At 39.3% G+C, this 26,664-nt stretch overlaps 2 protein-coding genes and 1 long non-coding RNA gene across 22 annotated transcripts in view; 2 read left to right on the plus strand and 1 right to left on the minus strand.

The window, feature by feature from the left end:
- WNK1 (WNK lysine deficient protein kinase 1) overlaps positions 1 to 6,529 on the plus strand; it is a 111,460-nt gene extending 104,931 nt beyond the window's left edge. For 11 of the 13 annotated variants that reach the window (XM_064514884.1, XM_064514890.1, XM_064514888.1 and 8 more), the window contains 2 exons: positions 2,949 to 3,136; positions 3,443 to 6,529. In XM_064514884.1, coding sequence (XP_064370954.1) covers positions 2,949 to 3,136; positions 3,443 to 3,757 — 503 coding nt within the window. In that variant the 3' untranslated portion in view covers positions 3,758 to 6,529. Of the gene's footprint in view, positions 1 to 2,247; positions 2,379 to 2,948; positions 3,137 to 3,442 lie in introns of those variants that run through there. The other 2 variants (XM_064514923.1, XR_010389982.1) reach the window with 2 other exon arrangements.
- A 2,017-nt stretch (positions 6,530 to 8,546) lies between these two features.
- Positions 8,547 to 26,609, minus strand: RAD52 (RAD52 homolog, DNA repair protein). 8 transcript variants are annotated; one of them, XM_064514966.1, is made up of 13 exons: positions 26,479 to 26,609; positions 25,879 to 25,932; positions 19,269 to 19,357; positions 17,689 to 17,790; positions 17,019 to 17,112; positions 15,244 to 15,311; positions 14,916 to 15,034; positions 14,753 to 14,828; positions 11,635 to 11,831; positions 11,292 to 11,434; positions 10,598 to 10,678; positions 9,706 to 9,948; positions 8,547 to 9,569 (listed from the first exon to the last, which is right to left on the minus strand). In XM_064514966.1, exons 3-13 carry the CDS (start codon positions 19,353 to 19,355, stop codon positions 9,364 to 9,366), a joined length of 1,416 nt encoding a protein of 471 aa, XP_064371036.1. In that variant the 5' UTR covers positions 19,356 to 19,357; positions 25,879 to 25,932; positions 26,479 to 26,609; the 3' UTR covers positions 8,547 to 9,363. The 8 variants fall into 8 exon arrangements, with proteins under 8 accessions (XP_064371036.1, XP_025972678.2, XP_025972679.2 ...); XM_026116893.2 differs by lacking the exon at positions 25,879 to 25,932 and having other exon boundaries at positions 26,479 to 26,608; XM_026116894.2 differs by lacking the exon at positions 25,879 to 25,932 and having other exon boundaries at positions 11,292 to 11,428; positions 26,479 to 26,607.
- Positions 19,353 to 25,096, plus strand: LOC135328861 (uncharacterized). The gene is made up of 3 exons (XR_010390000.1): positions 19,353 to 19,451; positions 20,338 to 20,368; positions 20,982 to 25,096. It is a non-coding gene; the product is annotated as an uncharacterized LOC135328861 (long non-coding RNA).
- Positions 26,610 to 26,664: the final 55 nt, after the last annotated feature.

Here is a 26,664-nt window from a genome sequence, read left to right on the forward strand (position 1 = left end):
TAGGGTCAGTTGCTCACGGTAACATGCTAAAATTGTGCCTTTGAGCAGCTGCTTTGTTTACAGATCTGATTGGGTTTGCCAGCTCTGTGACAGACCCAATTGCAGAGACTCCTTCAACATCTTAAATGAGTAAGAGTAAGCCATTGGAGATCTCAGAAGTGTCTCCCAAAGCAAGTAATGCTTAGAAATGCCTGTGTGTGTTTGTGATTTAAGATTGTTTTATAAGTGTCTTCTGACTGTTGGCTTACGGCGGGGAAAAATAAGAGGGCAGAATGAAGGTATTACAGGTAGCAGGCTGAAGAGGGAGAAGCCTGTTTCATTTCAGATCCTTCATGTCAGAGCAGAACTGGGGACGGTTGCTGTGACTGAGCAGGAATGTGGGGGGTTGTTTCCATTGAACGCTACAAGTTGAAGCACTTCCCTTTCACACTCTTCTGGATGGCGACCTCTGCAGGTAGCCATTACATGGGAGCTGAAATACAAAATTCCTGAGAAGTCATTTTCTAAACTGACACTGTCGGAGCTCTAGTAATTTTATAGCTCACCTTTAACAGCGCAGGCTGATCTGCCTTTGACTGTCTGTGACCTGAGATGGGAGCTTCCTAACAAAATCACTTTTGTAGACAAAATTTTCATTGCCTCCCACCTTTGCCACCTCCCCCAAACCCTGAACAAATCCAGCCCTTTTCAAAACCACTCAAAAACATTCCTAAACTCTGTTTCACATCTTCAGATGAATGCACTCTGGTTGATTAATTCTCTTGGCTAATTCTCTCCCTTTCATGGCCTGAGGAAGCTCTCTAGAGTAGGTCCTGGATCCCAGGTTGTAAGCTTACTGATTAAAGTGGAAATGTAAAATATCAAAAGCAGATATTGGCCATCATGAAGAGGATGAGAGAGAGTGTGTCAATCCCTGCATGAACCCTGACAGTGGAATGTGATTATTACTGCAACTGACAGCTTTTCTTGAGTACATCTGTTTGTTGCTTTTGCCTGTTTTGTCTTAATTTCACTTTTCATATCATTGCTGTTATTTAATAAGTGTATTCCAAGCCCTTTCCACATTTTGCCTGCTTAAGGTTCTCATTATTTCATTGTAGATTTTTCTTGCCACTCTTAATGTTCCTATCACTCTTTGTCTGAGCTGCTGCTGCATACCCTGGTCAGGGAACCTTTATTCCCTCCTTTTCGCATGTGCCATTGCATGGGTCTGCCTGCCTGTGGTGACTGCTGCCCTGCTTGTGGGCAGCCTCACGGGAGCCACTTTCATGCTTGAGTTGGAATTGGTGGGAGGGGGACGTATCCTTTCCTCTTCAGCACTACTAGAGGCAGTAACACTTTGCTTAATTGTCCTGCATAGTAAGTATGTCACCTACCTAATTCACTCCTTAATATGAAACATTCCCGCAGGGATTTGGAGCCCATTCTTTCAGAGATACAGAGGTTGCAAGGACTGTGGCTCTTAGCCAGGGAAAGCGGTACAGATGAATTAGTTGTCTGGCAAGAGACAGTGACTCTTTGTCATTTGGCCTCTGCAATAGAGATGGTGATTTCACTGCTGGGCTTTTTGATGCTCCACTTTTAGCCAGTTTGCTTCACAACTGTCTGCCATACACTCAGGTTTTCCTAGACTTCCCAGTTGCAGTCTTAAGAGCATGTGAATAGAAATGTTTGAGTAACTTTAAGAAACAAGTAGCTGAGGATATGTGCTTGCAACAAATGCTGGGTTTGGTGCTGCAGCGACAAGGTGCTTATTTTGTTGTGTTTGATTGGTTTTGTACTAAACAGATTTGAAAAATCTAGATTTGTTCTGCTTTTACCATATCCTTCAAAAAAGACATATGGGCCTAATGGTTGACCATAACTTTAACATATGTAAATGAGAATACTTTGCAATACTGCTAGGAATTTAGGAAGCTTACTTGATAAAATACAGTCTCCTCTAGTACTGATACAGTATCTGTCTTTGAAAAGCTTACATCTGAGTGCAGTTATTTGTTTACAAGTGTGAGGGGGACAGTAAGGCTATTGAAAATGAAGCTTCTAGGTATTTTCTACAGGAAAATTTTCAGCGAGTTTTCTAACAGAAGTGAAGCCTGGTATTTATGTGAAGGCATTTTCTGTTCTTGCAGTCAGCCCAGTGAATGGAAAAACTTGTAAAGCATGTTCAAGGAACTACTCTCATTTCTGCCTTCTTTTAAGCTGTGTTAGTTGTTTGCATCTGAAATGCTTGTTCTTCTGACATAGGAAATCTGAACATAATGGCCAAAAAATGCTTTCAGAGGCAAAAAGCAAAATTTAATGCAGTGCAGACTTCTGCTGATCCTGGCTGTTTGGTGGATGAAGACAGTCCCATCTGGTTATCCTCAAGAACATAAGTATGGCAGCTATTGGAAACAACAGTTGCTGTTTCTCACTGTGTTTCTTTGTGTAATCTGGGTGAATTTTTTTCTTCATTCTATGAAGAGGAGATAACTTTCTACAGAGCAGCTGGCTATGCTGATTGTACTGCTCCTTACTCAGCACCCAGCGTTGTCCTCCAAAGTGGAATTGATTTGTGCTGATAGTGGTTGCTGCTGATTAAAAGGTGTAGGATGAAAGAATGACATGACGGTACTGTCATTTGGTGTTGAAATCTAATCTCCTCCTTCCTCTACAAAGACCTGTGGGCTGCTGCTATTCCCCTCTTAAGATGACTACTTGCAGCACTTCTTGAAAAGTAAACATATCTACAAAATACTATTAATCTGAAAAAAATGACTGTAGGAATCCTTGTAATTCCCTGTTCAGTGCGTCCTGGAATTGAAATGTAGGATTAATGTGCATGGCATTTTAACTGGCTCTCTATTGTTGTGCCTTTACCACAGTTGTTAAATTTACTAGAGAAATGTGATTTTTTTTTTTTCCTTCTTAAGCAGAGTTTTGATTCCTGTTTCTTGTATTTTTAGGGACCAGCAGCACTAACACAGTCGGGGCTACAGTGAACAGTCAAGCACCCCAGTCTCAGCCTCCTGCTATTGCCTCTAGCCGAAAAGGGACTTTCACAGATGACCTGCACAAGCTGGTAGATAATTGGGCCCGAGATGCCATGAACCTTTCTGGCAAGAAAGTTGGCAAAGGGCATAGCAACTATGAGGTAAGATTTAAACCATGAACACTTACGGCAAAACACTGTTGGTGTCGTCACTATCTGTTAGGATACCAAACACAGCTAGAGTAGAGTTTCCATGTAGCCTGGACAACTGCTCTAGAAACATGCTGGCTGTATCTTTCATGTGTGGGATTATGCCACCTGCTATGGAAGGGAATGGGATGACTAGAGAGGAAAACCATTATGTGTTCTTGTAAACATCCATTCGGTGTGGCCTATGGACTGAGGCGGTAGCCTATGATTTTTAAGCACAGTTGTATAACTTCTTTTGGGGGCTGGATTTTCTTTCAGGGCCCTGGAATGGCAAGAAAATTCTCGGCACCAGGTCAACTCTGTATCTCTATGACATCTTCCCTGGGTGCTACGCCCATCTCTGCAGCATCAGCTACCTCTTTAGGTCCCTTCACAAAGGCTATGTGCCCTCCGCAGCAGTATGGTTATCCAGCAGCATCTTTTGCAGCTCCATGGAGTGGGACAGGTGGTCCAGCACAGCAGCCACTTGGCCAGTTCCAGCCCGTAGGTGCCGCATCTTTGCAGAGCTTCAACATCAGCAATTTGCAGAAATCTATCAGCAACCCCCCAGGCTCCAACCTGCGGACCACTTAGCCATGCTTGGAGACCACGCTGGCTAGACCTTGGGACAGGACATGGGGAGGGAGATGGGGCCTTGTATCAACTACTAGTGCTGCAATGAACTGGTAGCTTGCCAGACTGGGAATGAATTTCTCTTTTCCAACCATTGCTGTCAGCTCTCTGTAAAGGGAGTTTCCCCACACACTTTCAAGGGGGAGGAGGATGATCAGCATCCTTATGATGGGACAGTGCTTTTGACTGAGTGGTCCTGCTCTCGTATGGAAGGAGAGCTGTGAAGATGAGTCATGGGGTCAGTTAATGCAGTCTTGCTGTAAAATTCTTCTGTGGTTTGAGGCTGAATCCACATGTGTTGAGATGGGAGAGAGGAATCCTAGCATGAGGCTTTAGCACACTTCTCTTCTCTCCCTGAAGAACCAAGACCAGGAGAAAAGCTGTCCAAATCCCCCTCCTCTCCCTCTCCCCAAACAATCGTATTTGGCTCCAGAATGATGGGGCACACAAATGGACTTGCAGTGCAGCCCGTGCTTGATAGGTCATTACTGCTTTAAGTAAGATATTAACAGCTTTGACTGCAGCATTAGAGCAATTTAAATTGTTTAAAAATTTTAAAAGTTCCCTGCGGACATGTACTTACCATCAGTTTTGATGTGGAAACACTGTGATATATAAATGTTGTTGGACAACAGTAGTTTAAAAATGAGTGGAATATAGAGGGTTAAAAAAGTTAAAAAGAAAAAATGGAAAAAAAGCTAGCTATATCCTTATACTTATTGGAGACACTTTAACTTTTTCCTTTGTATTTTCATTGTATTAGATAAATAAATGTGAATGTAAAATTGTATAAATTAATGTACTTGAATACTTGTCTGTTCTCCCAGTATGCTTGCTGGATATTTTAGTGCCTTGGACTTCTATTGCTTCTGCAGTTAGCATCATCTTCCCAGCAGACCCCCAGATGGACAGAGGGCAAGTTCAGAGCAGGATGGATGTGTACTTAGTGATTGGGACATTAAAGAGTTAACAATTGGAGTGTTTATTTAGTGTTACTGCAACTGTCTAGAGTAGGTGTTTGGAGGGGGAAGTCATTGAGGCTGTAGGTTGGAACAAAGTTCTGGGTGGTGGGGAAACTTGTCCAAGTGCGCAGATCTCAAGTCGCTGGTGTGAGGAGGACCATGTGGGGGCGGGATGGAGGGTGGTGGGCGAAGCCGAGGTGAAACTAACTGGTCTTATCTAAAGAGTTAAGAGGTCTGGAGCAGAAACAGAGAGAATGGGGAGAACATGTGTCTTGGGAAAGGTCCAACTTAAGATGTGGCTTTGACTCCACCTGTGAAGTGGTGAAAATGTTTGGTCAGGATGTGGTATGAGGGAGAGGTGTCATTGCTCGTTGGTGTGGGCTTGTCTGCTGGGATTGATTTTTATTTTTTTTTTTCCTTAGTTCGTTAAAGCCAGGAATAGACTGTCCTGGTGCAACGTCCATTGCCGGCAATGGATGCACTTGAAACAGCCGGCATCAAGAAGTTTCCTCTGTCTTATTTGGAGGATTTATGATTTTGTTCACTTAAAGAATTTCAAACTGGTACCAGGACTGTAACCAACCGTCACCTCTTAGTAACTGTACTGTACCTTTTGCTTTATTCATTTTCCCTTTTCATATTTAAAAATACTGGTTCCTTCTTCAAAGTAAAAATAATACCAACCAGTATTTATATAGTGCTGCAAAAAGCTGTGAAGGGTCAAAGTACTGCTTCCTGGTACTTGGGAGTAGCTCAGTCGCATCCTGGAAGCTGGTGCATCAAGGAGATGTTACTTGCCTGAATTTTCTTCTGGGAGTGCTATTCCCTTGTGGAGCCTTAATAAGGAGTTTTTCTGTCTCTAGATGTTCTCACTCTTATCTTTAAAAAAACAAAAGCGCAAGATCTGTTTGTTTTGTGTCACTTTTTTTTTTTTTAAACAGTTTTGGCAGCAAGGGCATGCACAAGCTAGAGATGGAAGTCTGAGGGTGAAAGCTAGTGGCAAGGTGGCTGAATTCCAACAGTTCCTCGGCTTTGGGGGTTTACTCTTTGTAACTAACGTGAGGACGAGAACTACAGAATGAGAGGGGAGGCTCATAGTTGTGAGTGCAATGGAAAGGCAGGAAGAAAATGGCAGGGAGGTCCCTGCTACTAAAGTTGAACAGAAACCTTCTGCTTTTTGGTCTGAATGGATGCAGAGAAGAGTTTCCTGAATACACTAAGTGTAGGGCGGAAGCATGCTCTATGTAAAGGAGCAGTTACAAACCTGAGGCAGTAATGAAACAAGGGGAATATTTCATGACAGAGGAACTAATCAGCTCAATGCAGCACATGGTTATTTAATTTTGATCTAGTAAGTTTGAAGTCGTTTTTCACTTAATGTTATGCAAGAACTGGTTTTATTTACCATTGATTTTTTTTTTCTTCCCTCCTGTGGATGAATAACTGAAGTCTAGAGGAATAAACTAATGCTACTGAACTGTTAAATTATTTTGTTTAATATTACACTTTGAGTATCTTTTTCCACATAAAATCTGTTTCTGAATTACAAGCGTTTTCTTTACATTATTTAACAATGTACACTGTAAAAAAAAAAAAATAAAAAAAATAAAATGAATTCAAACTTTGGGCTTCCCTGGCCGTAGTTAGTTGTATGTTTTGCACTAAAACCAGGCATTGCGCTTCTTGTATGACTGCGCTTTGTGCTGCAATTTGTTACCTTTGTAGAATATTTAATGAAATCATTCAAATAAACCAAACCTGCTTTTGTTGAGCTGTGGGTTTTCTTGTTGAGCAGCAGGTTCCAACCTCTCTTTCCTATTCATGGAGTAATTTTAACTGTCTGTTACCCAGTTTATCACAGGAAAGTACAAGAAACCCATTTTAATGAGATCCTTAACTTCTCAAAAGCAGTTATCAGTAATGAGTCTTTGACCTTTTTAATAGAATACTCTAAAGTAAGAAACTATAAAGAACAGTTCATAGAATGAATCTTCTTTATGAAAGGATGAACATAAATGTTTAAGAGAGGAAGGTGAAGGATAAGTAAAGACATAAGGGTATGGGTGCTGGTATGGCTGACTTGTGAAGTTGCCAAATAGCAGTGAAATATACTTAAATATGATAGTCAAAAACTTAGCAGGTCTCCTAGTTTGAAATACAGATATGCATTAACATGCAGAAGTTCTGTGCTTCCTTTTAGCAATGAAGTTAGAGTAGGGTGTGCTGAAAGGGGCCTGGGAAAGGCCCCCCCACTCCCCATAATCCTATTTCTCCTTTGCTGCTGTGTCCATTACTCTCCTCTCTGGAGAGGAAAAGAAAAGGGGTGTACATCTGTGCTGCCGGGCAGAAGAAACTCTTCAGTATAGGTCTAATATGAATTCCAACCCCAGACTATACTGGTAGATAAATAGGAAGAGTTGAACTACTTTATAGGGTCATTCTCAAACAGCTGTAGAGTTGCAAGAATTATCTGGTATTTCTAAGCACTAATTACTGCTGCATTTCTTTCCATTTTAAGAACAGCTTCTGTTATGACTCATGCTGCTCAAGTCCTTAAAGGGGGAAAAAGAAAAAAAAAAAAAAGCCCCAAGTGTAGCTTTGCTGTTTTTTAAAAAAAGGACATATCCTGAGAGGTGTATTTCAGTGAATTCTTTTAAAGGAGGCATGTCCACATCTGCACTGTTTCTGTAGAGTCAAGAGCTGTTGTTTTGAATGTATGGGGCTGTTACATTTTTCTTGCAAAAGTCTGGCAATGCTTTGTTGTTCTGTGCTGTCTGCACATTCCCTCCCTAACAGGTATCTTATTTCATCTGTCAGTATATGACTTGAAGATGTGGTATGTGTTTCTTCCCAGAGCTGTTCTGAATCACCACTGAGCTGGAAACTAGTTTGGTGAAATGTGAAACTATTTTCTAGGTGGCTTCTGACCATGTGATCTATTACAGATAATTATAACTTGTCTTGTCTTTACATAACAAAAATAATCCTTGTTCTTTGTTTTGTTTGGGAGGTAGATGGATAGTAGAGAGTCTTTGAAAAAGGACTGGTTAAGGGAAAATGTAAAGCTTTTGGTAAAAGCAGGCAAGGAATAGGAGTAAATTCTTAATACTTCAAATATATTTACATCTAGATTGTTTGAAGAAACTTGACCAGAGACGACAAAGCGCAGGAACAAAGTCCTGTTTCAAGTCTGACATTGATTTCAGGGTTGGAATAATCAGAGTTTGTGTAAATAATTCTTCTGGCTAAGCTCTAACTGGATGCTGCACTCTGTCTTACATCCTTGTCTCTGATACTGGAGGTCATTCTGCAATACAAGCCCCCTCTTAGAGGTCCCCAGTTCTCAAAGTGCCACCAGGGTGAGAGCTGCCAGAGCAGGAGCCAGCCTGAACCCTCCTATAGTGGTGCCAGGTTCCTGCCCAGCCAAGCAGGAGCCGCAGCTGCTGCATCTCTTTGCTATAGAAGAGAGAAAAAGACCAGAGTTGTTCAGCAGGATTCTGGATACTATACTGGCTTTATAGCAGTATTTCTCAAATAATACTTAAGTTCTTCTTTTGACCTTTCTTTCCACCTTCTAATAAAAGAAACATCAGTTGCTTTGCCTTAATGTTTAAAAACTCCCTTGAACCTTTTTTCTACTTGCTGCCCATATTAAAGGAAAGGCAGTGATAGCCTTTAGCTTCCTCATTATACCTACTCAATGTGTGTTAATTTCTTTGGGCCTGTTAAACAGGAAATTAGTTGTAATGGTTTGAACAGCATGGAGTCATGAACAGCTTCAAATGGGATTTGTTTTCCAAGTTTCATGTTTATTTTAATATTAAAAAGGACTGAAAGCTTATCTAAAAACTTCAAGGAATAAAACTTCAATTCCCATCCATTTTATGAAGGGCCCAAGCAAACACTGTCTGAGGCTGAGATTCCATGTGCAACTCCTCAGCAGCAGTCCCGGAGCGCTCCTGGTCCTGTGCTGTCCTGCTGCAGCGGCACAGCTGAATGTGCTGCTGCACAGGAAGCTCCTGTGGCTGAGGAACACCCTGGGGAAGATAATTTTGTCAGTGTGAGTGGTTCCAACCTCACCAGTGCAGCCACAGGGGGCAGCTAGGCTGCGCTTGGAGGTGGATGCTGACACCAATGATTTTAAGCACTCAGCCTTGCTGAATGGGAGGCCACAGCTTGTACATTTTCCATCATGCGACCTTAATCCACTTTCTCCCCACTTTACTGAAAAATGGTTTCCTTCATGCTGAAATGCAACACTGAGGAAGAAAGAAGCAATGACTTGCATCTCATACCAAGGATTAATTCTGCTATCATTTCAAGCAAGTTAATTGTAACTTCAATTCAATTTGTAATACAGCCACAAATGTAGCGCTGTAGAAGCACTAATAATTACTTGTTTATAGAAAAAGGGATTTTAAACATTTTAATGACCCTAAAGTACATTAAGGTCTTCATGGTAGGTTGTATTAAGCTCTCTTCTGTGTTGCATCATCATAATATACAGGAAAATCCATTAATGCGTTATTTCCCCACATAATTTGAACAGCCAACTGCAGTCCTCTGATGTAATTCAGTGTCTAGGTAATGATACCACCAGATGTCTTATGTAGGTTCTAGCCTTCTTTTCTTCAAGCTTTGACTTCTATGTGGAGTGCACTCTGCTAAACAGGGAGACAGTGAGAAATAGAAAATTCTTAAAGCTTTTCTCTGCTTCAAAAAGTGCTCTTCAACTTGATTTTTCTCTAGTTCTTCTTTGAGAGGATTATTAGATGGAGAAGAGGATAGTTCTTCTCCACTGTCACAGTACTCTGCAGACAAGGTCAGAAAAAGAAGGCTGTTTCTCCTGCTCCAGTTTTCTAATCTAACAGTGATCCTGTCAAAGCCAAGTGCTATTGTTAAGATAGAAATCATGTTATTGGCTCCCATGTTTTTCATAGCACATACCTGATACAGGCCAGTTGGCACAGTGGCTGTTGCTCATGAGATTAGTAGATGGCTGCAATTGGGCAAGCCTTGCAGAAGACTTGTGATAATTTGTTCTCTGAGGCGTGCTGTTACAAGTAGTCATTTGATGATGTCCGAGGGGTGTTTCAGATGTCTGGTGTCCAGTTGATGGGCCTGCCATTTTGTGGCCCACTATGTTAAGATCAGTGGTCTCCAAGGAAATATCCCAAATTTCAGGGTCATCTAGAATGAATCAAAAGATGATCAAATTAAACAAGAGATGATGAAACACAGAAAAGTTTAATACAAGCTACCATCAAGAATTTAATATACTTTGGAGTCATTAAAATGTTTCAAATGCCTTTTTCTATAAACACTCTTCCTATAATGCTGGCCAATCTAAAAGTTAAACTATAAACATCTCTGTCAGTGCACAACAGGAAAATTATGCAAGAAAAAAAAATATTGCCATATATCATGAGAACTGAGGCAGATAAGCTGACGCTCCCCTTTGTGCTCTGGAGTTAAGCAATGTCAGGGTTCCACGATGCAAGTGTGACCTAAATAGCCATAGTTGTGTTAAGAAGATTCCGCTCCCCTGAAATGTTACTTCAGGAAAAAAGGTATACTAAATAGGTATAACAACTCTCTACTGAAGATGGTAGCATGAAACCCCTCCTAGTGATGGAAAGCTGCTCATCTCCTACACATTTTAATATTATTAGCTGATTATTAGCTATTAGCTATTATTTAATATTAATATCATAAGCTAATGATACTTATGCTTCTATTATTCCACTCTCTTCACAAATGTTGCCTTCAGGCTCTAAAGAGCTGATTTAAATGCTAATTGATTTAACATTTTGTTATCTTTCATCAGTTTTTGGCTGACCTGCAAAGAATTCCTCTTCTATTGCTAATTCCTGTTGTGCTGTTGTTGGAGTGCTGTGCTTTACAGGAGGATCGGCTGTTGCTGGACAAAGATAACACAAGAAGATTTTAATGACAGAAAAACAGAAGAGCCCTTTCCCTCCTTCTAAAGAGACCGTGGATCTGAAACAATAAGCAGCTGCTGCCACCAGGTACCCTCGTCTCCCAAAGCTGATTTTTATCCGTTGGCAGCAGTATGTGGAATGGCAAGATGACGACTGGTAAGTGCAATTGCACTACTTTAAACTGGTTTTGGCCTGTTTATACCTCCCTCCACCCTCCCCCAGTTCCTGCTTATGACACGGCTGTCTGGACTTCCCATGAGTAAAGAACAACCTATTAGTAGCTAATACGATGCCTATTTGCCTCCAATTGCTTTGGTGAAGTGCTGCAGCCTCAGCTGGGGTGCAGCATGGCTGTGCTACATGATGCTCTAGGGTGGCTGGAAAGTTACAGTTTAATGATGCTATTCTTGAGCCCACATTTCTTCCACTTTAAAAATATGTGAAACAAGTCTGACAATCTTCCTTCCTTTGTTCTCAAAGGTGTGTGATAACAGAGAAGCAAAAGAAACTGGTCAGACTCATGTACTGAGGATAATACGTTCCTGCCAGTATCTATCATTACAACTGTCAACTTTTAATGCCAAGCCTTACCCTGTTCGCTGCCTGGAGTAACTACTGAGACCTGCTGCTTTTTCTCCATCTGTTCCCAGAACTGTTGCTGTAGCTGCTTTTGCCGCAATTTCCGCTGGTAAGTAGCATCATGCTCAATAGCTGAGGAGTCTATATTTCTGCACCTCACCCAAATAAGCACAAGGTTGAATAGGATTTCAGCAGTTACCATTTACGGAGAAGAAATGCATAAAGAAATAACGGCAAGGAAAATCTAATAAATCAGCATTTTGTAGCATCTTCCAAATTGGGTTCTCCATGTGTTTTAAGAGGGGAAATAACTTCTAACATACCTTTTAAAATAAATTCATAGTAGTAGTCTTACCTGGAACTATTTGGCTGGTTTTGATCTTCAGCATCTGTGGAAGCCTCCATCTGACCAGGTTTACAAGTAGATACTGTCTCGCTATGTTGTCTCCATCCTGTGCTTTGCCTTTCCAAACAGCTATCGTATCTTGCTTTCTCTACTTCAGGCTCATAGTCCTGTCTTTTAGCTTTGATCAAATCCAACTCAGGTGGCATCTAGGAAAGGAATAGAGAAAACTAATTCAGAAATTTCATTCATCAACTTAATGAAATATGCAGAGTCATGTCACTCAGTTAATCACTGACTTCATACAACTCTGTGTTAGTTTTAACTGGTAGTTCAGTGCTTCAGGGCAGCTATCCCAGGTTGCCTGTAATATGCTGTCTGCATATGAGAATAGATGCAGATGATTCAGAATTCTACAGCTTCACAGGCAGTCTCACAAGTCTGTCCCTGGTGTCTGTTAGTTTTGCCCGTTCCATTTTCACACTTGTATTAAAGGTCATGGCAGACCTGATACTCAGTTCTGTAATCATGAGGTCACTGAGGGGCGTATACCCTTCTGTTTCTATTAAATGCAGGATGGTTTGGCTCTGTAATTTTGAAACTTGTGGAAATGCCACTAACAGACAATGACCCTGGCGAAGCAGAGATCTGTGGCATCTTGGTGAGGCCTCACTTTGGACCAGTTCCTACAATCAAAGTTTGCCAGAGAGAACAGTGTTACAGCTCTAGGCTGATTAGCTAAATCCTGGGCTGAAGAAGTCCCTATGAAAGTCTATGGACCATCAATTGCAAAAGTTTTTCCTCAATGTGCAAAGAAGATTACCGCCTGCAAACCTACTGCCCCCAACTGGTACACAGCAGGAGCTAAATAGACAGAGGCTGGTAGGTGCAACCCGAGTAACAGCCAGGACAGCTGTAATACTATGAAGACTTCTGTGCTATGTTAAAGCATACACAGAAAGTGTGATAGCTTTGAAAGAATGGAGTTACAGTATGGGAGTCACTGACGGAGATGTACATCACTATTTTTTATCTCTCCTTGGACCAAAGATTGCCAACAGTAAGAGGCATTTCTCCACGGTGTTATGCTAAGTCTGGTTGATCACCTCAGAAGGTTCAGTTTGACCAAGTGCTTTACAGAGGGTGAAGTCACCGCAGCTCTTCCCTTGCAAACTGAAACCTAAAGTAGGTAAGGAGTCTGAAAAGCAAAGCTAGAGGTAACATGGCCTCTTACTGTTTAGTGAAGGTAAGAATCATAGTCATGGCAAGGAAAGTAATCTTTCAAGTACATAGTTGGAGACACTAATTCTTTGTACATTCAAGAACCATTGTTTGCCAGTAATATAGCATCAGGTATTTAAAACAACACAAAACTGTAGTGTAAGTCTTCATAACTTTATTTCTCATCCTCCAGCAGCCAAATCTAGTACATACTACTCTCAAAATTCAATTGCAGATTTTAGGTACCAACACGTTTTGAATTCAAGCAGAGGACATTTGCAGGGAGATGTACACTTCTCATGAAGCAACAAAATATACTGTTACCTGTTTTGCTTTTCTGCGGTAAGACTTGGAAGTGACTGGCAACAACTAAAAGCAGTTGTGGGTCTGGTCTAAAAATCCTGGTTCCTCCATTATATCATAGATACATCTAGTATTTTGCAATGTTCTTTTGGGAAGAATCCAAGTTGGTTAACTGAAAGTTGAAACCACCTTTTGAAATTAACTTTGCTTGAAACCTCAGTACAAACATGCTGTTACAGAATAACAAGTATAAAAAATAAACTGAGCACTGAGGGTTGAAATAGGGGTACACGGTAAATTTTGTTACAAGGACAATACTGAGTATATCTAGCTTGTGATGTGCATTATCCCCTGTGGAGTCTGAATACTGATTAAAAAGAAGACAAAGCCACTATCAATAGATATGGCAAAATTACTACTGTACAGATTTTGCTAAATCTTAAGTGATAGTTCAGACTACAAAAAGCAAGCAGCTTTGGTATCTGACCCACCTGGTATTGTTTCTAGGATATGCTGGGCCAGGCACATTGAAAATTTTGTCTGAAGGAGGAAGTGTTTCCAGTGGAAAACTTCCTATTTTGGGCCAGAACTTCCTAAAGTCTACAGAACAATCCTCTTTCCTGATACCCAACAGTTGACATACAAGCTGGCAATTTGAGAGGCTTCAGGGCTAAATGAAATAGTCCTATTTTGCAGGAATGCATGTGGGAGCTTTACCTGCTTTAGGGTAGGATACATAGGTTAATAGATGATCTGTCTGGCTATTCTTCTGCCCTGCCTACAATCTCTAGTTTTATGACCTGTTACAGAAACGGGCAATTGTGTAATGACACAATTACAAATAGCATTCAGCTATCTTCCATCCTTTTTTGTTTGTTTGTTTCTAGAAAAGTCCAATATGAGGACTATGAAAATGACAAATAAGTTTGAGCTTAAAATTCAAAATAATAAACTGGATCATGCTGCCACCAACAATAAGAGCAAACTAAGAGAAGAGCTATTCTGCCTTATGCCTTACATAGGGTAGTAAGGACACTGTTTCCTAAAGATTTCCATCTTACCTACATCATGCATATATGCATTGACAGTGGTATTAGTGCTAATACATATTTAAAGTACAAATGGCTGGACTAGGGTGATGAGCTCAGTTGCTGCAACTGACAGAGCTTAACTGGCCTTAAGAACTGCAGCACACAGAGAATGGCACCAAGAATAAACTGTTTAGTGTTTCTTGTGGTAGCATTTAACCTGTTATGAACACAGATTTAACTGTACTCATTACTAGCACTGAACAGAGAAACTTAGACAACATGGCAATAAACGTCATGAGATCTTGAGTCGGACATTGTTTCTTCACCTTAGTGACGTTGCTTATTGTAATGGTCCAACTTTAGAGCAATATAGTTGCGATAAAATGTTGAGGAAGAATTCTGTATAGCTCATACAATCAGACTAGCAGGCAAACAAGGCTACAGCTCTCATAGCGGGCAATATTCAGGGATGAGACACAAAGATATAAATATCATTATTTACATTCCTTTTAACATGAAGAACTAGGAGCAATGAACATCTACCAGTCCCTGCTTCAAAAGCCCATGTACTGTACCTGACGTGGAAGCTTATTGACAGCTTGTAGGTAGTCTTTGTCTAGGATGCAGTTCCCAAGAGCATTCCCAAAGCACCTGTGAGACGAGAGCTCATTGTGATTGAAAATAATACTAAATTCTCACCTCACTTCTGAAAACGTACAGGTACTGATCTTCACTTACTTGAGTGCCCTCTTCAGTCCATCTGTTACTGCCTCCTTTCTTGCCTTTTCTAAGGACAAGGCCTTAGATTTTAGGCCTTCACTCACTCCATACCCCACATCTTCATGATATGACCCATCCTGAAAGAGAATTTAAAAAAATACTAAATGTAAGGGAGTTTTTGCACATGCAACACTTCTAGTCAGATGCTGTGCTTTCCTAAGCCTGAGTATTCCCAAGCTGGATGTACAGTACTCTTCTGAACCACAGTCTGGCCTGTGTGTGAACTTTCATTCACCACTTTAAGCAATTGCTCAATTATAGACAGAGCAAATAAAAATCCACTTACCTTAAGCTGGACTTTCACAAATGCACAGACCCCCACATAGAACCTGCCATTGTTGAGGTCAACAAAATCTGGGGAAAAGATAGTAACATCAAGAACACTGCAGAAGACTTCTGCACATCTAGATCTTCTGTTTTGCCTTTTGAGGACATTCATACAGCTGTAGCATACTTGCTGAATGTGCCAAAGATACTATTTCATCACCTATAAAATGGAGCTCAACCTACTAAATATTAACTGTAGTTTGAGAATGCTGACTTGCACATACACTCTGGGTACAATAACATGATACCTTCTAGTAATCAGTGTATAGTCTTGACAAACACTAGCACCCTGGTGTTAGGTGTATAAACTTTAACATATGAAAGAAGGAAAAGTTGTAAATGTTACTTCTCGTTCAGCTGCATATCCTAAATGTTCATGGCGTAACAAATTTTTCAGCAGGAAGGAAAGATTTTAAGTATGAATTTATAAAAACAGTAATTGAAAAGAACCTTGATTGTCTATAAAAGCAATTTCTTTCCTATTACCCACAAAAAGTCTCTTGTTTGGGAAATTTTGCACAAACTTAAAGATAGGGTGTCTGAGTAGCTTAACAGGTTGCAACACATCTCTCAATCCAGAATCTTTAGTGTACCATGTTTTACATCAAGAGTAATGCTAAATAATATACATAGGGCACTCTAAGTTTCACATGTTGTTAGACACATGACACAAATGTCTGAAGTGAGATGCTTTCAAGTTCAGCAACTGTACTCTGAGGTCTCAATGTTCCTCTGCACTCATCTAGTCCATTTGCTCTGTTGTTTCGAAACCTGCCAGAAGTGCAAGCCTTTTGTCTAGCCAAGAGTTGAGGAAAAAAAATAGGACAGAATCCTCTGTCTCTGAATTACTAAGGCAGGACTTCTTATAGTATCACTTGAAAAAGATAGATGTTTGAAGGATGCCAGCCCTTTCTTAATTATAAAGGCACACAATAGATAAAAATGCATGAAATAATTTGTTTTATGTTTAAAATCTACCAGTCCAAGATAAGAAAAAAATCCTGAAGAAAAAAAGCAAGCAGATCCATTTACACATGTTGGCTGAGCTACTCAACTACCATCAACTTCTGTCTATGCAGAGCAAACCTGCAAGTGAGGACAATGCTTCTCTAGTAGTTGTTAGTTCAGCTATCAAGGTAGAGGAAACTCAAGCTTTAAACTTGTACATAATTTTCTAGAAGAGGTTTTCTAAAGCTTTCTACCATAAAAATCTCAGAACTAGGTATGTGTTAGAAGAGGAATCTGCAGGAAAAAGCTAGTACTTGAAGAAGGTTAGGGAAAAATTAACTGTGATATTTGTTTGAATATAATAATTGCAGGTGAGTACAACAGTTGGCTCAGGGCTATCAGGTGTTAGAAAAAATAGTTTTATGCTAATACCTCTTCACTGGTATTTCCACAAAGATCAGAAAACTTATTTAGAGTACCTCAAGAATAACCCTATGTTCATTTTAAATTATGACTACAACGTATTCCAGTACAACATTTAAAAAGAAAACAGAAGCTGCTCTATTATTCAATTTCTCCCAACCTTCCCAGCTGCCAAGAAATCTCAAAATTCCACATGCTTCTCATCAGGTTCTGCCATTTTTAAAGTATCTTAAAATACATATTTGTCCCGGTTTGGAATGTTCAAGTTCTAGGATAGATAGCCTGGTCCTTATTTGACAAACTGTCCCTTTAAAGCATCATGGTGAAACAAGAGGAAAGACTTTATTCTCAAGAGACACTTACCGACATTCTGCTGAGTTACTGAATGAGCCCAGCCATTGAAGCCAAACATTTCATTGGCCAGACTGATTACCTTGTGACCCTCAATGTAACAGACCTGAAAAGAAAAGCATATTATACATACACACATACAGATGCACATATATTTATTTTCTTTTCTTAATGAAAAAGAGAGGAATCACATAGAGCATCTTGCAGTGTGGAAACCCAGCTAAATGCAAGACTCAGAAAATCTGAATGAAAGCAAAATAGAGCAGCTTTAGGTTCCCCTCATCACAGTTGCCAGGATAGGGTAAGAAAACAAACATGACTGAATTACGGGAAGTACAGCTGGTGGGCACAGAAAAGGGGAAAATGCAGCTAGTGTTTATATAATGCTTCATATATTCCAATTCTGAAAAATTAAGCAAAACTTCTCAGTGTTCCATAAGTAGATAAATATTCTCATTTAAAAGATGAAGCACTGATAAGCTGCAGTTTGTCTACAGCATAAAAAGACCCTGTGGCTAAGGTAAGACCGGAATTTATGCTATTCCAACTTTGCTTTCATATCTGCAAATTACCCTACTAGTGGGAAATGAACTCTAAAGAATATTTTTGTTTTGATTTTTTTTTTTTTACAAAAGTTTTCCTGGAAAAAAGAGTTGAAACATCTATATGTGTTTGTTCTTACCTTCTGTCCTCCTCCAGCTTGCCGACTGCTGATATATTCCGGACCCAGTTTCTGACGCAGAGCATGCTGGATAGCTTGATATTCATTTGCTGTATATTGATACTTGTGGAAAGCAAAGACAGACAAGGTTTTTCACTCTCTTCATATTAGCTTTCTCTTTCCTCCTAACATCAACTCTTAATCTCATTTTTCTACATACAGTTTTTCAAGAGGTGCATGCTCCATTTTTATGATTCAGGATGTAACTGATAAGGAAGGAGTTCAGAGGGAAGGGCAAAGAATATTTGCCCCAGCAAGGTGCATTATATTGGTTTCTTCTATTAGTTTTGAAGTCATGCATATTGGTGGCTATACAAGCATTAATTATTGAGCTGTAGCAGTTCTTTTCCACTTCTTATAACTATCACTTCCATTCAAAGAACTGAAATGAGCCAGGCCTATTGGTATTCTACGTAATCTTACTGCAACCATAATCCTAAGTCAAGGTTGCCAGGAACACAATTATACACAATTTATATTTCACCTCTCGAAAATCAAATATAGGATCTCTGTAACCAACAAGAAAAGTGTCTTTGAAAACCCCAGCAAAACCAAAGTTTAACCTTGTTCTACTCCATCTATTTCATCAGGACAGAGAAGATAGCAGGCTGGGCTAGCAGTCAGAACAGAAGTTTATTGAAGAGCATTCAGCAAATTCCCCTAATGCAGGAGAAGTTCTTTGGACAACTCTAGCACCAATGATACCAGTAGGAAGCCTAAAGCAATGTAACTGGTAATGCCTGTCTTGATAGAAATACAATTTACAGTCTGCAAAGGTGAGAGAGGCCTAAATATATATTTCAGGGGTTCAAGCACTAATAAGTTTCTATTGCTATGCTCTGATGTGGGACAGAAGAGCGATTCCAGTGCCTTGATGGCAAGTATTGTGCATGCAAGTATTGGTTGCCCCATCATTCAGCAGAACAGAATTTAACAGTGTATGCTATTTAGTTCTAATGCCTGCCAAACCTCTCCAGTTTATATATGGTTCCATTTAAACTAAAAGGAACAACTTTGGTTTCGGAACCAGAATGCAAATCTGTAACCAAAGAGAAAAGGGAGAGTACGCATACACCGCATTCAGCAGCTATGTACAGATGTGTGTCACAGAGAAGAGAATTTACCGCTTAATGCAAAGGATCTATTCAGACTAGACATAGCTGTTTGCTTTTTTTTTTAATATATAAATATAGATATGCATATATGTATATATAAAATAGCTAAGTGAAAGTAGTTGACTTTCTGAAACAGTACGGAGAATGTATGTAGGCAAAAGCCAGGCCAAGCCATCTGGGAATGAAAGAGAATAAAAATGAGCCCCATTTTTAAGGAACAAAATTAAAAACACTTTGTGAAGAATCCAAATCAATTTAGCATAGCTAGAGGTGTGCCATCACTATTACAGAAAAACATGTAATGTAAAATTGGGTGTACGGGTATGACTCCAACGTAATTCTACCCAGTGTTAAAATAAGTAGATATACAAAGCCAAAGTGCAAGTATAGAACCTCCGCTTTTCTCTCAGGCAAAAAGGAACTGACCTGTCCAAAGCAAGCAACAGAACTGCCAGTGCTGGAACTACCGCTGCTGCTGTGGCTTTCACTGTTTTTCCTTTGACTTTCAGGCATCCCTAAAGATAAGAGGAGATACAACACTGAACAGCAGGTAACAGAACCAATAGTCCATGTGAAGACATGTCAAAAAGCTATGGAAGGCCACTGCCTGTAAGTAAAACAATATTCTGTAATAGATGATATGTTGGATATTACACCAATATCTTACTTCCCATTTCATGGAACTGCTGCAGTCCCAATGGAAACCTGTTTTCTAATGTTACTTCAGGACAGTCAAAAATACTCTTCTTAAACATGCGTTATACTATGTATGCAGAAATGTTTAGTTTCGTGCTAGAAACAGAGGGACTGTTCTGGTCTTCCATCCGTAAAAGCATCAAGTGTGAGTGAGCTGATAAAGAATCAAGAAAAGTCACTGAAAGTGCTAAAAATAACTCCTGCTGGATTTCCTTGGATACGTGCAAATCTATACGGCAACTCACAGAACTACTAACATTTCTATTCATTGCTGTCCTTAGTGTCAGTCTGGATTACTTCACTCATTTTTTGCTTTTTAAGCACTTGTCAAATGATAACTAGAAGAAATCACATTTCTGTGGTGGATGAAAAGATTTTTTAAAAAACAAAATTTGACTTACATGTCTCATACGTAGTTTCTGCTTTTCAGTAAAAATATTGATAGTACATGTGCTGTACTGGACTGTTCCTATTAGCAACTGTCTCTTCTTGTAAGAGATCTACATTTGTTGAGAGATTAGCAAAAAATTTAATCAAGAGGAAGACTGCAGTTGAAACCTATCTGAATTTTCTGTTATCTACTTCCATTTCTGCTAGCCACCCCATTAAATAAAATAACTATTTCACTCATTCAATTTAAAGATTAAATAAATTATCCCTGTCAGAAAAGAAAATTCAGCTTCAGCAACATCTGAATCTTGCATAAGAAGTAGAGACTAGAACATAAAATTAATAATGTTTTGAGTCGTCATTAATCTAAAGATTAAGCCGTTAACAAATGATTTTTTTTTCCTTTTAGGTATATATGAATTCATTTTTTATTATTCTAGGTAAGCAAATACAAAGTAATTCCCTCCCTTCCAAATTTTTCAACGCTATATCCCTAAATCATCTTCAATATCCATTAATACTGAGAATCTTGACAAAAAAGAAGCAGCAACTTTCTAAAATTGTACCTGTTTATAAGATGATTAGTCAGTCTTCATTTTATGTTACTATTTTGACTGTAATCATACTGTCTCGGGCCACGATGGTATCATATAAACTAAGCAGAGTTGAAAAATATACAGAACTTGTAACTATTTTAAGAAGTCATGCTGATAATTCAGTAGATGGCACCCTTCTCCAAGTCCGTATCCAACAACTGCCCGGTATCACATTGCCACACCATGGTGAAGTGGTCTTCTAGACAAGGGCTTACGGGAGTGCAAAGGCGTTGCAGTGACACATGTATATCAGCCCACAGAGGCAATCTTTTGTCATGCTTGCACAAATGCTGAGTACAGCTGGCTCTAGTCTATCCCTAAGACTTCTGCATGCAATACAAATATAAGACAATTCAATATACATGCAAGACTCCAGCTGCAGAAAGTATAAAATCCTCAACAGTGTTGACAGCCAGTAAGAACCTGGCTAATACTATGCTTTGCTACTGTCTTCCAGGTTCAGCACTCTTCTAGAGAAGTTGTCTTTCTACTCTCCAAACAAGGAGCTGAAGTTTTAGTGAGAACTTGGCAAACAACTTTCAGAAAGTGATAGTAGCTGCTTCCTTGGCAGGTACCAACACTAGTGTACTAGGTGTAGCTAAAATTCTCTTCAATTTTGGTTGGCTATAATTATTCACCTTCTGTCTAAAGTTGTATAACTGTACAATTTTTATGCATTTCAACATGTTTTGATCAAAGTTTAGCTGCAATTTGTGGTAAATAAATTTATTTCTAGAAGAGAACATACAGAAATTAATATCATGAGGGGAGACACTCATGATTTAAGCAGACTATTCTTGCTTCTAAGCAGAGAGTTCACTGCATCCCGAGGGAGGCATTTGGAGAGCAAATATAAATAGTATCAGCAGTGAGTGGCAGAGGGAATCAAAGTTTGAACAATGTTACTTTTTTTTCTCTCTCTCTAAGCAACCTAAATCAGATCCGAGTAAATTATAAAGCCCCTGGGAAAACCAATGCAAGAAATGTGTGCATTTGCCTACATAACCCAATTAGTAGTTTGCCCCAGATCTCTACATACAGCATATGGGTGACATTTTGAAACAAAACTACTTTCACTTAAAACAGCATTATATCTTTTAAGTTTCTATATAGTGTACACTATTGTCAATCTAAATTCTGTAAAGAGATGCACACTTAATGAAGTTCTGAATGAGGTATGGAGGTTGATTTTTAATGAGAGTGAGGAAGAAGTACAGAATTCTGTTAAAAATAGCAACATACAGTATTAATCCAACCAATCAGCTTCCACTAGAGAAATACAGCAATACACTTTTTGTGCAATAAATATAGTTTAAAACATGTCAATGTTTTAAATGTATTTAAATCATAAACTGTATTTAAATGTATTTAAATCATGAATTACTCCTGCTCAGAGAGACAGTTTGCTTCAGCTGTGAACCTAGTTTAAATAAACCATACATTGTATTAGAGCAATGTGGTTTTCCAATCCAGTGAAGTGCAGCAGAGCAAAGCCCTGTGTCTAAAGCAATTGTCGGAGCACTTCAGAGAAACAGTTTCAACATCAAAATTATTAGAGTAGGTGTTTGGAAGAAGGGAAAATTAATTCTGCAAATGGATTTATTAATCTACCTTGAAATCAGAACCAGGTGCTAGGGAGAGCAAGAAGGCTTCCATTTCCATGGTTTCCGTACCGCCATCTCCCCTCAATATATTAACTCACAAGAAACATTAACACTGAGGTAGATAATAAAAAGCTGTTGAATAGAGTGCAACAGAGCTCAAAAACCCTCCTCGGTCAGGGCATTTTTGAGGCTGCCTTACTCAAGAACAAGTGTTAAAAAAGCTATACTTTCAAACTATCTCTAAATACTAAAAATTCAACTTCATATATGGTTGTTCTGTATGCAGAATGATAAAAGCAATTTAAATAGTAAAAGGCATCTAGGAATTATCATTTGTTACATTTCTTACTGATTTTTTTATTATTTACAGGGAATTATTTTCAGTTTAGCTGATAATGTTCTCTTGACAGTTTTCTTATCACTGAAAAAAAGCACACACAAGACTACAGGTTTTCAATTGTGCTCCAGAACATTACCTTGATATACTAGATAGACAAAGAATCTCATCAGCATTTACCGTTACCATATTTAACCCTTTATTTTTTTAAAATGTCAATAACACAAATTAGGTACACAGAAAAAAATGGCAGTTTTGGGAAACCAGATAAGAAATACTCATTTTCTACAGAATTCTAAAACTAGGCAATCATTTATAAGGTGGTAGTGAACTCACCACCTGCTGACAAAAACCTAGGTGATGCACAAATTTCCATGTAAAATTTGGCCATTTAGCTGGAACATAATATTGTATGTAATGTTTTCAAGTACCACTAGTACTATAGGTGACAGCAGCAATACCTTCTAATTTTCTAAACAAACACCTCCTCATACACTTTTCTAATATACAGTCCCTATCCTATCCCCAAAAGAGACTTTAGTTCTAAGTCACTTACCCTCCTATTAGCTCCCCCTCTTTCTTAACAAAACATGTTTTTGAGCCCCGTACTCTGCCTTAATCCTGTGTTAGGAGTGTCAATTCCCAATTCTCTTTGCACATAGGTGGAAGCAGAAGACTCTCCTTCTGTAGGTAACTCTGCATCACTTTGAAATGGCTTGTATACCATTAGTTTTAAAAGTATCACAACCTGGAAAACCCTGAGGTAGAATATGGCTCTTTTAGAAAATTAGTTATAGCACCATATATCCCATAAGCTATAACTTTAACACAGACTATGCACTTTCAGAGGGCTTTTTATTCAGCATTCAACCCCATCCTTCTCTACATGCTAAGCTGCTTTCACAGTGAAGCTATAGTTTGCTGAATAAAAGTCTTTAACATTCTTTCAATAAATGTAATTCCACAGAGCCCATCAAGAGCAATCAGGCTAGGCATGTAGGAGTGAGTGATTTAGCAAGCACTAAAAATAGTATCTCATATTTAACCTAAAGTTCATATTACTGTAAACAAAACAAAAATACCGAAGACTCTTACTTTTCTATGGGGTATTCTCTCCTGAAGGAACTATGAACCGTTTTAAAATTGACTAACTTGTTATACAAAGCTTGCTTTACCTAACACTGAGAAGAAATGCACATCTTTAACGTGTAATGGGCCAAACGTTCCTAATGAAAGCAGGCCTGCGCTACACAACAGTTTAAAGAGATGGGAAAACAAATTATGAAATTGCCATGAGAAATTACATACAATATAACTCTTCAGTTTTGACTTCTGATAGTCAAATATCCTTGCTCTCTTGAAAAGAGTGACTGTTGACTTAATCCTGTTGACTTCAACACAAGAAAAAGATATTCAGTGTTTTATCTTTTATACCAGAAAAAGTGCAAGTGGGTCACAAGACTGGATGTCTATCTTAGACTAAAGATGGCCTCTGATACTCTGTGGTATATATAACCTCTGATATAAATGCACCTTACTGGAATTGATTCAGGCCACATTCTGTAGTAAAACCACCCAGGAAGAGAATGAAAAGGTATAATATAGAAAACTTTTGAGCTATTTAAAGTAGTTTACATATACTCAATTTCAAGGAATATAAACACCAATTCTCATCACTTAAGGCACAGTTCAGATTTGACATACCTTCAAACATTCCCATTTATTTCAATGGAATTTATATATGTTGCTCAAAAGCAAAATTTAACCTTCAGTTTTATCAGAAATGTTTACTTTTTGTAAGTCAAGGATGATATCCTTCTAGCAGAAAGTTCTCATTGTGGTTACAGTTTTTACTGACTGATATTGTCATGAACACAGTGTAAAAGCTCTTTATTCCTTACCTTTACTCAAGCTTAGCAGAATAATATAGCAGATTTGTGGAGGAGTATTTCTATTTAAGAACGTTTTGAGTACATCTAGCATCTGAAATTATGCCTAACTGGTGAGTTCCTATATTTCTGGAAAACAGGATGAGAAGATACTGTCCTAACTCATTATGCCAAGTTTCCTGTCATAACAGCCAGTTTTCTGGCTGTTAAGAACTCATAAAAATGTATTTTGAGAGGTTGCCTCCTACCCCCATCAATACCTCAATTACAAGTTGTTGACCCTACTTCTCCAGCAATTCCAAACCTAATTCCATTCCAGATTGGTTAGTTTAACTCATTTGTTACTGTGTTTTAAATACTTTTTCTGATTGTGTTGGTTATACTTCCAAACATGTTCTTCACAGGCAGCAATTTTAATATAAATTACTTCTCTCCTACATATGCACTATTTTAAAATTCAGCCTCCTTTGCAGTTTTGCCTTATAAAGGGTGCATAAGTTTCATTATTTAAAAATGTATCAGTAACAGCTTATGAAACAGATCATTCCAACCCATTCTAAAGCAAAGAATTTGAAATATACTTGCTTTTTAAGAATATAAATCCTACTCTGTTTCTCATTTTATTTGCATTACTGTACAATTCTGTATAGAAAATGTTCCATTAAATGGACTAACTGGTACTTCCTACAAATAATCTTTTAATGATGTTATATAAAAATTCTTATCACAAGAAATGAGGAGCTAGGCTTGTGGTAAGAGGTGATCTCTCTTGTAAGCTGACTGGTGCAGCTGAAGGAAAGGAGAAACAAGTTACTGGGCATACAAGCTCTTTTCCAGGTACAAAACAATAGCACCTCACAGCTGCAAAACCAAAAAGTGAACAGTCCACTCTTTTGAAAAATTAGTTTCACATTTATAAAGGAGTAAGAGAGAGACCAGACCTGACAGAAATACTACTCAGATATTCTAGAATCAGTTACTTATGTGAGTACTTTTTTCTGTAAACATACACGTTAGTCATTGCAAGGATAAGACAGCAGGCTTTTTAACACAGTAACACTGTGGTTGTTTGAGACTTAAAGGGAAAAGCAATGTATCCAATTGTAACAGTAAAAAGTCTGTAGTTTTGCCAAATGCCATTATTAGACAAGAAATGAATCCAGGCCAGAATCTAAAACATCTGAGTTCTGTAAGAAGCCGTGGGAGATGTGTCAAACTGCAGATCAAAATAACACTGTGATTACGGACATAGATGACACTTCCAGTAGCAAGACCACATAGCTTACATTAAACTGGCATGCTGATTAAGTAATGATCAACCACCTTAAGCTGTCAGGCTCTCTGTTCTTCTGCTTGGCCCCAGCTTGACATGGGCTTTCTTTAATGGAAAATTATTTATATTTGAAATTAACAGAATAAGCAGACTATATTTATTTTCATCCTTCTGCTTTCATGGATAGCAATGTAAAATAGCCCATGTAGGTTTTACTGTGTTGCTTGTATATAATTGTAGCAGCACCTTACCTGAACTATATTATTCTCCAAAATTCACTTAAAATGAATTCAGTACTTCTACAGCTGAAAAGAAAGTTTAAGCTATTGAGATCTCTATGCCAGCTACTGTGACTGTGAGAAGTCCCAGTTACTGTATTACAAGAAGATATTCACCCACGTAGTGACAATTTATGCGTCAGCAACATTAACTGTGTCATTCCTTGTGTAGGATTACATATCTGCTCAGTGTACTATAATGTCTCATTTGAGCGTCCCAAGGGAATACTAAGGACTTCGGTGTTGTTGTTTTTATTATTTACATCTTGAAACCACAGAAAGTAGGAAGAACCCTGAGCGGAGGTTGTTTAGAGGCTGGAGAGGCCGCCGACGGTTTCCTCCGCTACCGCCCAGCGCCCGCGCGGACACTCCGCCCCGCCCCCCCCCCCCCCCCCCGGCGCGCGAACCAGGCGCGAGCCGCGCTAACGGCCGCCCGAGCCGCGCGTGCCCCTTTGTCCCCCGCCACTGGGGCTGCGGGGAGGCGCTCCTTGCAGCGGTCCCCCTGCCACTGCCAGTACGGGAGTGCGTCCCACCCGGCCGATCCCGGCGAGAGTGGCGGCTCTGCCGCAGTACCTGGGGCCGCGGGCAAGTGCCTTCCTCCACCAACGCTCCGCAATTCCCGCCCGGGGGGGAGGGGAGGTAGAAGAGGGAGGGGGACCCAGAGCGGCGCTGACGCTACGGCAAGGAAGAAGAGTCAAAATTTCCTACACGCGTGACAGACGCTGACGTAGAGGCGAGGCTGGGCGTGGCCACGCCCAC

Source organism: Dromaius novaehollandiae, chromosome 1 (genome assembly GCF_036370855.1).
Source record: "Dromaius novaehollandiae isolate bDroNov1 chromosome 1, bDroNov1.hap1, whole genome shotgun sequence".
Lineage (NCBI taxonomy): Eukaryota > Metazoa > Chordata > Aves > Casuariiformes > Dromaiidae > Dromaius > Dromaius novaehollandiae.

Bases quoted from the DNA above. Each gene is read 5' to 3' on its own strand.
- RAD52 (XM_064514966.1), bottom strand. From the start codon at position 19,355: ATGCCTGAAAGTCAAAGGAAAAACAGTGAAAGCCACAGCAGCAGCGGT. The intron at 17,113-17,688 runs GTAAGAACAAAC...TTTTCTTTTCAG, and splicing joins AAGCTGGAGGAGGACAGAAG to GTCTGTTACATTGAGGGTCA. The intron at 11,832-14,752 runs GTACAGTACATG...TTCCTTTCCTAG, and splicing joins TCAATAAGCTTCCACGTCAG to ATGCCACCTGAGTTGGATTT.